The sequence below is a fragment of the Loa loa genome (assembly GCF_000183805.2).
Source record: "Loa loa unplaced genomic scaffold supercont3.222, whole genome shotgun sequence".
In the NCBI taxonomy this organism is placed as follows: domain Eukaryota; kingdom Metazoa; phylum Nematoda; class Chromadorea; order Rhabditida; family Onchocercidae; genus Loa; species Loa loa.
In genome coordinates this window covers 1,479-14,186 of record NW_018108402.1, presented here as the reverse complement: position 1 = coordinate 14,186, position 12,708 = coordinate 1,479, and the positions used below count along the sequence as shown (strand labels likewise).

At 31.9% G+C, this 12,708-nt stretch overlaps 1 protein-coding gene across 1 annotated transcript; it reads right to left on the bottom strand.

The window, feature by feature from the left end:
* Nucleotides 1-2,455: 2,455 nt before the first annotated feature.
* LOAG_07185 (hypothetical protein) lies at nt 2,456-8,882 on the bottom strand (the record flags this gene model as incomplete). Its single annotated transcript, XM_020447360.1, has 14 exons — nt 2,456-2,561; nt 3,345-3,571; nt 3,762-3,831; nt 4,004-4,062; nt 4,987-5,090; nt 5,178-5,305; nt 5,503-5,674; nt 6,273-6,339; nt 6,468-6,583; nt 6,705-6,726; nt 7,151-7,301; nt 7,608-7,673; nt 8,002-8,079; nt 8,819-8,882. 13 exons carry the CDS (start codon nt 8,880-8,882, stop codon nt 3,361-3,363), a joined length of 1,308 nt encoding a protein of 435 aa, XP_020302401.1. The 3' UTR covers nt 2,456-2,561; nt 3,345-3,360.
* Nucleotides 8,883-12,708: the final 3,826 nt, after the last annotated feature.

Below are 12,708 nucleotides of genomic sequence, written 5' to 3'. Positions count from 1 at the left end.
GGACCTCGAGATTTGCTAGCTTTTTTCATCTTTATGAGAATAGTACTCACTAAATCAATACCAGGCTTTTATCAGGATTCTATTGTTTTACTTTCTTTGGTGAAATAGCAATACATAGAGGAAACGAACTGGATGGGTAAAATTTCTGTCTATTGTTTTGCTGGTGAAAATTAGGCTAATGCATATCCGACCGTATCGTTATTTCAATGACAAAACAATTGAAACTGACAAGATATGAAGTGGCAAAAAAGCGACAAAAGAGACGTTCTTCAGTTTTTTCAGTTTTTTACAAGTTTTTAACAAAAGTGAAAAAGTGACGAAACAAGTTGAAACTGACAAAATAAAATTGAAATTGGTTTATTTGCGGAATAGATTTGTAAGTATGGCTTAATTCTGGTTATTTCCCTACCAGTAGTTTGTAGGTGCATAATTGCACTCAGAATATCATATGATCGACAACTTTTACAGCATCACATTGCAAACTAAACGAAATATTCAGAAAATATAAAAAAATAATGTCAGGATGTTATCACTTTAGTAAGAGATTATAGTTAAATAAATAGGAATTGGATTAATGATGAATGCCTATTTCTTTATTAATCCTTTGGCTGTCAAGTCTATTTGGTGTTGGTTCTTGTGCTTCTATTGTTCAGTATCGAATGGCTATCAAGGAAACCAAATTTAGATATTATTGCTAACCTTTTCTATGATGCCTTTATTTAGGCTTTTAAAAAGTTTTAGATTTCTATTTAGACATTTTGTACTCTTTTCATTTGACAAACACGGTGGTGAAATTCAATTGCTAGAGGTCAAAGGGTTATGAAAATAATAAAGTTTCACATTTCTAAGTTCCTTCAGGAAATAAACTATGAAAGAAGGAAATAGATACAAACGACACTAATCAGCGTAAATATTACTAGAATGCCAGCTTATTTTAGAATAAATTCCATTTAAAACAATAAGTACAGACTGTTCATTAAAATTATTGAAGCAGATTATTTAAGAATATTTAACTGTTTATTCTAAATTGAATGGTAAACATTGTTTGTGCCGCATAATTTTTGTTGCGCAAAAACCAGTTCAGCGAATGATGGCAATTTAGGAATTTAAATAAGTGTATTCTAAAAATAAATAGGATTCTCAAATTACAGCTTCGGTGATTTGCTGTAAAAATATGAGTTGAAAAATGTTTATATTTAAAAATAAACAAGATCAAATCATTGCTGCATGTCTTCGTGCTACATGTCTCCCTTTCATCAGTGAGTGGATATCATAGAAACTGTTGTGGATGAGAAGTTGAATTCCATAAATATCCTTCTGTTGTAACCATATTGGTACTTATACCCTCTATAATAAAACCCATCATTCCAGAGCTAAAAGTTTCTTGTAATGTCATATTTCAAGAATTGGTGAAGGCGGTTTGCTTCCAATCGTTTAAACGATGTACTGTCCTTCTTCTCTCCTTATCTCTTCCAATAACAAATCTAAGAAACTTTTAGTTTCCAGAAAATAAAAAATAAATAAATAAGCAGAAAATCTATTCAGGAAAATATACTGCATAATTTCGAATTTTTTTTGCTTAAAAAAATTTGTTAAAACGCTCTTAGCATATATTAATATGAGAGTTTCCATGGAATAATGTAATTTTAATGTAGAAAAAATGAGCATTCCCATCCCACTGCCCCAATGATAATTTAATTTAAATGAGGGGAATTTGTATGATTTGTTTGAAACAAAGAAAGGAATTGGGAATTTCATGTGCAGAGATGCAAGTTTGAATAGTGTCATTAGAATCCCAATAACAAATAATAACAATCAAACACTCGAAAATAATGCAAGAAATAATCATCCGCGAAGCAAATATGCTGACAAATTAAAAACTTGACAAACATGATTCACTTTAAGAAAGCATATAGAAAACCAGAAAAGCTGTGATTATATTAAACTTTTTCAATGTTTGCATGGAAAAATGCTATTTTTACAGCTTTGGTATATAAAATGCAAAGATTGAAATCACGAAGAGGAAGGTTTGTCACCAGTGTATTTTATATATTCAATCAAATATTTATGTATAAATTTAGGTGGAAATCCAAAGCCCAACTTTGTTTAATTTTAAAATTTTGACTTGAATACGACCATCTTCTAAGAAAAAACAAAGAAAAAAGGTAAGGTAATACCATTCATAAACAGAATTGCAATCAATTCAATGAAAGGAATAAAATATCGTCATAACATGGCGAAAGCAAAAGCTTATTTTTTTTCCTAAAAATTTTCCATTACTTTCTTCAAGTAAAAAATTTCAAACTAGGTTCTCGTTTTAGGCATTCAAATAAGATTAATTAATTAAATTGATATTGTTCCTTTTTGATATAATAATAACTCTGTCATTTTTTCATATGACTACAAAACAAAAACAGAACTGTTGTAAATTTTGCCTGACAAATCCAAAATAGCACTGCCTTAAAAACGTTTGCGGAAATATTTATGGTAGGTTTCATTGCAATAAAACCGCTTCGACCACTTAACGGATACCTCGGCTCCTTACAGATAATTCAGTTATTCTGCAACTTATAACCTTTAAAAAATCAAAATTAGGAGAAGGATTTCAACATCTTACTGAAGTTCATTGAATGAAACGAAAATGCATAAAGTTTTCCATTAAATTTTTTTTTGTTAATACTAAGCGAAAATTTCAAAACTCACTCTTTGTATTCAAAAGTAAAAAAACGGTCATACTTTAAATCTTCTAGTGTTTTACTGCAACTGACTGTTTCGATGAGAAAGAGAAAAAAAGGAAACAAATTAAATGATGGATGAGTCATGACACTGTTAAAAGCTTTTCAAAAATTTAATTACCATCCATGCAATCATCCCATCTTCCCCTTATTACCACTCTTTGAATTGGCAAAATATCTTTTTTCTTGTAAAATCAGCCACAAAATTAATGTTTTTATGAAGGTAAAATGAATTCTTCAAGCTCACTAACATTTTGTTTCAATAAATCATCATAATTCCGGATTCAAGTGAAAGGATATTTTCGAAAAGGTTTTGTTGTGGGAACTGTTTACATCAATCATAAAAAATTTGTTAGGGAAAATTTTTATTTTTATCAGTTTAATTGTAATCTTTCGTGCATTACGCTCTCTTCGAGATCACCACTGTGATGAGAGATCATGATTACAAAAAGTTTAATTTTAATTGAAAACAAACGAATAAAAAATGAAGCTATGACGAAAGTTGGCTTTTGTGAATTTCGGGAATATTTTCCGATCACTTCCGGATTCAAATTGCTATGATAAGCAAAATTACTGTTATCAGATTTTAGTAAAGAATAATGTGTTCACCATTTTCTGATTGCTTCTAGATACCATTACTGGTTGCATTTTTTGTTTCCACTTCTATTTCATTCGTATTCCAGTGATAATCGATATCATCGATAGGCTTCTTCTCACTATCAATATGCTCTTGTTGTATTTCGAGTTCTGAAGTAATATTACGAAAGGGTACTTGTTGCTTTGAGAGTATTGAATGCATCCGCGCAAGTCCACTTCTTTGTAGCGAACTCGGCAACCTGAAGGAAATGATGAACATGGTGTCTAACGCATGAATTGACATGAAGGAAAGACGTTATGGGATATTTGATATCGTATGCTCAGATGTTCTGAATACTCCAGCAGTTCAGTGAATTATAAAACCGTTTAAGCACAATTTAACTAATCAACATCAAAATATTCAAATTGTTGAGCGAAAAGCTTGCATACCTTCCACTGTAGAGAACCCTCAAAACACCTGTTCTGAAATGACCTTGACTGCGTACTCGTCCTCTTCGAACTAAAGATGATAATGATGAAGAGAACTACCTAAAGTTTGACACTAATAACGGATTGTTTACCGAACTTTTTAGCAGAAACAAGTATTATCACAATCTCTTCATCAGATTGTTTTATAAAAAAATAGTGTTTTTAGCAACTATTCCTTTTAAAGTCGAAAGAAGCGCACTTACAACCTCGATGACACTGCACACAAAATACGCGAAGCGGTATACTTGTTTGAACATTATTTCTAAAATAATGAAATTAAAAAGAACCATGCCGAAAGAAATGATCGATTTCGAAATTCCAACTTATAAGTTTCATTTCTTAGAATAATGCAGAACTGCTTGAAATTTCATCTCTATTCTCTATTTAGTCTTCTCATAATCCACTCTTTCTATCATTGTTTGTAGACTTAAACATGTCAGCTAAGGCATTTGAAATAGCACGCTTTAAGCGATCTCCAAAAGGCAAAACCCAACAATTATGTGAAACTTCAAATGTCCGATATCGCTGCTCTAATAACTTTTTTTTTTTGGCACTCAAACACTGCGACACTTAGAGATCTACTTTAAATTTCTTCACTTGCAAATTACAATATTTCGCATCTCTTAAGTTATACTGTTATTTCTCACTTCCCGTTCTCTTCCTTTGACTACAGTGCAGATTTCTATTCCCTTTAATAGCAACTACAAGAGTAGGAATTGATTGATGAGCCAAATGTGATGTCCTTATTATAACTGATCACTGTAAAGTTGAATCAGAAACTTTTTTTTGAATGCTTCCATTTCTAAATGTATTCCGATAGTCTTGTATTGTCCAAACAAAAGAATGTTGAGAGTGAAATAAAAAGACACAAGAAAGTGAAGTGATAAATTACTTATAATTGATTTTATCCAAAAAAATTCTATTTCGAGATTAATAGTTATACAATTTTGCTTAGAAAGATCTGTCCTAAGGTGTATATAATAATAAGCTTTAAGTGGCATCTCAGTGACACTAACAGGTGTTTTTACTGATGCCTATTATGGTAAAAGAGTAATGAATGTAGTCAAAGATGACGATATACTTCTGAAATGGATTCATAAGACAAAGGAAATTAAAATTTAGTTGGAAATTTCTGGTATCGAAGTGTATAACCCAGGTAAATACAGTAGCTATGTCGGAAACAAACTTGTAATGAGTGGCAGGCCATGGAGGACACTGCCCTTTACGTATTGCGAATGCTGTCGATGGGTTGAACTGGCAGCGTCCCGTGAGCGGGTCATAATGTGCAACCTAAAATTTTGCGCAAAAATTCCTGCAATTCTTCAATTAAGCTCAATTTCGAAGTAAAAAAAAGTCACAAAAACTATTGAAACTTACGGCACAATTAAATTCATGACAAGTTCTTGCACACTGATCAGTTGATACAGTGATAGCGAAATGTGTAAAGAAATGTCTTTTGGGACTTTGCATGGGTGTAGATATGTAGAAAATGGATGCATGACATACTGAAATGCACTCAGATTATTTTGCTGGCACTCGTCGGTGAACTTATCATAGAAAAGGATAGAGGTATTCAAGAATTTTCGGTTAAGATTATGATGCCTTACTCCAACAGTGCATTTCCTTAAAGTCAAATTCAATGTGGTTGTGATCCAGTTAATGACCAAATAAACAAGCTATGGTAAAAAGCGAAAAAATAGACCTCCTGTTCTTAAAGAACTGGAAGTTGAATGTGACGTTGATAGAAAACCGATCCGTGAAGATGGTTGTGATGGTTGTACATGTGGTGTGATCGGTGTTGATTCTGTGGGATGCGGTAATATTGTTATTGATGTCGGTGGAACGAAACTGGTTCGAAGCTGTTTGAAGTTAACCTGATTTTATTGCATTGAATTATAAATCATAAGCAAAATGTTGCAAAATGTTAAGTCGTTCATTTCCCGTTATTTCCCATTATGGATGAGATTTTAATTTTACGTGAGATTTAAAATTCTCTGTCTTCGGAATCAAGGCCAACTTATTCTGTAGTCATTTTTGGACTGCACAAAAAGGAAACAGATTGGTCAGTTCTCCGAATGGATCAGAGTGATAAACTGAAGCTAAAGTTTGGTAAACAATGATATCAGCAAACAAAGAAGTAAGATATATAAAATAAGTGACTATAAGATGAAAGTAACGAAGAGCGTTATCATTCGTTTCGGTTCACTGATATTAGGTATTTATGCGGTTTTTATTGTTGATGGCTCGTAGGTAATCAAACCGGAATTGTTACTGGGAAAGCAAAAAAATGAAAAGAGGTGCTACTATAAACTTGCGTGATCGGAAAAAGTATTCGGTTTTTCAGACTTTAAGGTCGAAATTAAATTTCAAATACTTTAAACGAAATGTTAAGCTTTAGCAGTAAACAAGACAAAATTAATTCGTCTAGAGCAAAATTTTAAATAACAGAAGGAAACTTCCAGAAACGCCCACCTGTGGTTGATTCGTAAGCTGAGGCAATCGAGACATTAGGAGAACCGTCTGTGGATTTTTTTCAGGTCTGAACTTATTAAAAATGAAAAAAATAATGAAAGTAGAAAGTAGTGTGTAGGGAAAACACTGTCATTACCAAATTTCATTTTAAATTTTCAGTCTCATGCAAAAGTGAAGCTCTTATAATAATTCTACTTGAATGACGTTCTTGTTGGCAACGGTCGTTGAGCAACAGTTTTTGGTAACAAAGACGTTGACTGAAGTGGGAATTCCTTCCATGGCAACGGTTGTATTGGTGGTCGAACCGGTGGCTGAAGTTAGTGTTATGACTACAACAAGTGAATGAATGAAGTGAATATCTAACGTTTCCACAAACAACAAGTCGCTTAAATTTTTGAAACCAATATAAACTTTATTAATTCAAAAACATACCTCAGAAGGCAACGACAATCGCCTGAAATACAAAAAGTTAGGGATAAATTTAAGAGTAAGAGAGTATGAATATATGAATATTTTCTACATAATAATCAGTGAGATGTAAAGATGAAGGCTAGAAAAAAAGCTTTGGAGATTTTAATTGGTGGAAATGAAAGATTATTTTCAATGCATAAGTTAGGCTATTTGTTGGACTTTTGCACAAAACGTAAGATTAAAACAACAATAAATAAAAACTTTTGAAAAAAGCTGCAAAAAATTCTATTTGAAGTTGTCGGAAATTCAGGTTAATGTCTCGAAATTACTTCTAAGGTTAAACAAATTACTTTCTAAATTACTTCTAAGAGTCACACTGAATCACCAAGCTTGTGGTGATCGAAGTCCAAAATTAGAAATATTTCTACGCTTTTATAATTAGTACGATGAATGAAGACATAGCTCACTGGATGGGTGCTGAAGTTCGACCAATAGGATCCACCGGGATGATCCGTGGAAACGTCGTAAATGATGCTCTTTCTCTTTCTACTATTGCCGCCGAAGAATTTGTTACTTCCTTCTCATCCCGGTACGGCTTTGGTATAAACAATGGATCCTCTGGAAATCAAACCCAAAAATGAATATTTTTCTTACAATCTTTCATGTAATTACACTTGACCAACGATCAGTTGATTAAGTGTAATTATATAAAGATTGAAAGCAAGAAAGAAAATTTCCTTAAAATATCCTTAAATCTTCATGAAATTTTCCAAAAACTCTGCTGAAGGATGTTCTGAATGCGGCTCAATTCCACGACATGTGGAAGGAAAGATATGGAAGGAAATGGAAAGATATGGAAGGAATCGACATGTGGAAGGAAGGATAAGTAAAAAATGTCGTACTTCCATGAACGGTCGACCTTACCTCCTCGTAAATCCACCAGTTTGTCATCATATGCGTCGATATCATTCTTAACTTGCGTGATTTCTTCTGTAGATGGGTGGTTGTCATTAAAACTTTAAGCGTTAAAAACCTGCTCGATTGTTAAACAAAGCTTATAAAGGTAAATAAAAAACTAAAGCACAGTTGATTTATTGCTTTACCATGGCTTCGTTGAAAGATGTTGATTTAATATGACTAATGATAAAAATGAAAGAGAGAGCTGATTCTTAAATCGGTTATTAATTTAATTGGACTGGAAAATTTCGTTTCAAAAAACCAAAAATCAATTCTATTTACAAGTTGCAAAAGATTTAATGTAGGACATATAAGCAAGCCAAAATTTAGCTGATTTTTTCTGTGGTTACAAAAAACTGACCAGTTAACTCGTTGATGTCATTTACTAAAACTTCATCGAAAACTGCTCGTTGTAAACCACCTCTTGCTGGTCCCAGTGCTGAAAATAAACTATGATTGAATACTGCAAATACATCTCTGATGTGAGATTTGCATAAAACATGTTGAAATTTAAAATGCAACGTAAATGTATGAAAGTGGAGATTTGTCAGTTTAGGTAAATTTCATAAAAGTTCCAAATTGGTTTCAAATATTTTCACTGTTTAATATTTGATTCGTTATCTGATCGCAGAGCCTTTGATGAGAGATTCTGTTCAAACATTGAGATATGTTTGTAAGCTAGTGTACTTCTCTAGCCTATTATTTTTATTCTTTCTCAATTCTCAATTACAGCAACACTTTCTATGGCTTCTTTCTTATATCCGTACTGTCTAACAAAAATAATTTTCTCAAATAAAATATCTGCAAAAGGCAGTGTAATGCTATCAATCAACGATCAACAAACATAAACTTTCAAACATTATTTCGGAAATGAAAGATGTCACCGCGTGCGAAAAGTAGGCATTACCTTAATGAAACGGACATCCTGAGAGTCCTCCATGGAAGGCTTTGGGGGTGGAAGATAAGGAAAGAAAATGTCCATATTCGCACTTCTCAATGGCTCAAGTTTCCGGCGTGAATTTATGATTTCCTGTTTAATTCTATCTTTTTAATCATAACTGTTGAGGTTCCGTTTAATGAAATGTAAAAATCGATTTTGAAACAGCAGAAGGAGAAAATTTTAAGTTTAAATGAACTTTTCAGGAAATTCAAAACCATAAAATACAAACTTTACTTACTTACAACTTTTCGTCTATCGAAGTCGATTTCATTTTCATTTCCAATACTGCTGCAATAACACATTTTTTGTTTTCTAGGAGTAATTTCACTGATTCTTTTTACTTTTTGTTTGAATTTGTGCAACTTTCCTCTTTCTTTCTTTTTATCACCACAATAATATATCATATAAACTTACGGATTCTGGGAATTCAAATGAGCAAAGATAAGAAAGAGAAGAATTGCACGAAAAGAGCATTGTTCCATTCTGAAAAGTTAAATGGTTATTTTATTGTTGATTTACATAAATTAGGATATTATTAGAACGAAATATTTCCTCACAGTACTGCACAACGAGGGGCAATTCTGAAGGGTTCTTTTTCTCCATTTATATCATCTCATTATAGAAATATAATTAATTTAATCGCTCTGTCCTTCATTTTTATATCATTTTTAACGTATACCAAATGATAGCCACTTCGACGTTTTGCAATTTTAAAACAGCCAATACGACAGTCAGTTCACCCCAGTCCATATTATTTGTTGTAGTACCCAACAATGAGTTTTTTTAAAGCATTTTTTCGAAATTTGTTTTGCAAAATAATTACTCAAAGTCGCAATAAACAAACTTGATTTTCTTCTCCCTTTGAACAGTTATTTTACGGAATAAGTTTTTTAGAAGTCTAATTTATTAATAATTTCATAATTCGGAGTTGATTTTTATGCCTATTCTCATGCTCAGTGCTTGCATAAACGATCACAAATAAATTGCATCAGCAGTTGAAGAAGTGTCTTTGAAAAAAATTTAATTGGCACTTTAAAAAAGTTTTGTAAAATGGCACAGCTTATTTATAGAGATAACAAATTTTTTGCACATGAGTTCGTCTATTCCACCTCTTTTAATGTATCAAAAAGAAAAGCTGTAATAAAAAAAAAAGAAGAAATGTGAAAAGATAGCTGATGAGAATTTTAATGAATAGACCAAAAAAGGCAAGATGATTTTAAAATTATGAATTGAATTCATTTAGGAAAATTGCTGCAAATTCGCTTAGAATTTAATCTTGCTACTCTAACACCATATGTCTTACTATTCCAGTTTTCTGAAGCCTGTTTGAGAGACTCTTCAGCTCTCAATTCAAACCATGAACTCTTTAATAGCCAACGGCAAAAATGAACAGCTTTTGCAGATGACATTGTTAGTTTTTCTGGCAAGGACAGATATTACTTTTTTCATTGCAAACAGATTAACATTAATAAGGAGGAAAGAAAGATATAGTAGATAAAGAAATATATAATATATTATTATGGAATGCTCAATTTTTTATAGCAATTTCCTTCCTTTTTTTTAAAAAAAAAAAACCAAACAAAATTTTCTGCGTGTCATTCATTGTATGGATGGAAGAGGTTAAACAATTGCATTTTGAAGGAAGCGAAAAGGCAATTCAAAAATAACATCAAAAATTGAGGAAACAATAAATAAATAAATTCCAAACGAAAGAACCAGTATGGGTAAGGTGAAGTAATTGATTTGTAATTTCCTCAAAAATCTCTATGGCAAACTTAAAAAGCATCAGTCACAAACAGGGACGGACTTCAGTTTTTACATTTTTCTCTACCAAGCTGACGTGAGTCCATAGTAATATTTCGGATGATTCAAGGCAAACTTTTAGACAATTGAGGAAAGTAAGAGTCAGGTACAACATGATTACGATGAAGACTGTAAAAGTCATATAGTAACTTCAGGGAATTATTTGAACTGCGCTTTGGCGTTAGCGTATATTGCAAATTCACTCGTTTTATTGTGGAGTCTATATCAACTGCTATTTCATTTGATGAATTAAATAATTAAAAAAGTGCCCCGATGTTCAAGCATGGAAGAAATATCATTCAAAACGAAAGAGAAGATCAAAAAAAGTCCTTCACCGTTACTCTTTAGTGAATGCGTCATCAGTAAAAAATATCGTTTTGTTAAGAATCTTTTGCTTTACTAATAAACAGCAGAAAAACAAATGTAAACAATTTCATCTAAAGCATAAACGCTGAGACAAGATTCCGCCATTTTTTCGCCTGAAATATTTTTTTTTATTAGAGATATGAGACTTTTAGAAATTTACAAAAGAAAGTGATGTTAGGAAAGAATTTTAAATAGAAAAAACGGACACCGTTCAACCAAAGAGAGTAAACGAATGAGAGGAGGACAAAGAAAATGGCTGTCAATTGTCGGGTTAGGTCAGATCGCTACAAGTTGCAGTGGAAAAGAAAGTGTTAGAACACATGGATACATGACACATCTGAAGAAGATGACAAGAATTTTGCGACTTTTTGAAAGGAAATACGAAAAAACTGTGCATGATTATAGCCGCACGAAACTTTTCTCATCTTTCCTTTCAAATATTTCGACAAATCGGGACATTCCTTCTTGACTTCGTTACATCTGTCTAGTCATAAATTCATGCAGTCACTTGCCAAAATAATATTTTCCAATAATCTCACTTCCTTTTTCCTTTTCCCAGAGTTATAGAGCTTGTAATCTCAGGTGATGGTAAGTCAGAATTTGATATTAACCATCCTCAATCTCCATTTACCTTGGGGATAGATTCAGTAGCAGTTAAACTCTCTCCTGCATATTTTTTCTATCAAGCAGAGAGAAGAGTTTTCTAAAAATTAATTTTTCTTGACTAAAAGTAGTGTCTGGAAATTGAAAATTTCTTACAAAAAGAATTAAATAAGATGCATTCTTTGTCTCCATCTTCTTTTCTAGAAAGTTCTCGATATTAAGGACGCAATGATATCGAATTATTCAGGTCGTCTACGAGTTTTACACTCACGTCACGAATAAAGGTATGACTATAATGAATTAAATAGTAAATTACTTTACTTTTCCTATTTCTCCAGTGAGGCGAATCAGAGTAAATACATCTACATAGTTTTTGCAACTTTTGAAATTCTATTATTGGACTTTTAGAGAAGTTAATAAACATTTCAAAAAGTTAATAAGCATTTTTTAAAAAGTTAATAAACATTTTAAAAACTTAAACATTTCAAGTTAGAGTCTCGAATAGAATCTTTTAGCCGAATGGAGTTTGGAAATATTCTATAATTACTTAATAATCTGTAGTTACTTATAGAGATGTATATAATCGAACAGGAAACAAGTTACACGGGAAGCAGTAGACAGAATAGGATAAAGTGCACATGAAACACAGGTGTGAATTATAAGAGGAAATGATTGGATATAGAGAAAATGGATTTTATAATAAAAGATATGTATATTTTGCATTGAAAATCAGGTCTCAAGCAATTGTCTGGCTCGGAAGGACTATTCAAACAAATAAAATCCCATAGCGGTCCTTCAAAATTCGATCATCAACAAGGTCTCTCAATATCCGGATCAATTTCGCCTCATCTTCGTCTCTTCCAAGGATTTTATTGGGGATCATAGAAATTGTTGAATCAATTTGCATAAATTGAAATTTTTAATCAGATTTTTTGCGGATCTGCTATTTTAAATGATAACTTTCAAGCAGTGATGATTTCGAAAAACCTCTACAAAGCAAGCATTTAATTGTTAGCAAATTTAATTGTACAATGAAAAGAGAACTCAAACCTTGGTGCCAAATAAATTTCTTTTAATTGCTTCAGCTTTATTAAACAAGGAAATTATTTCTTCTAAGTGCTTGGCTAAATACAGTGATTATCAGTGAACAGCAAGAATTAAGCTAAGAAGTTCCACGTACAAAGTCATCTTGGAAGTCCGATTAAAAGCACCAGTTTTATAAATTGTCTGTTTTATTTCTCCACTGCAATATCTTATTGTAATTGCTAGCGACATACATCCACATATATATATATATATATATATCGAATAATTCACGTATAATTCAATTTATATATATATATATATATATATCGA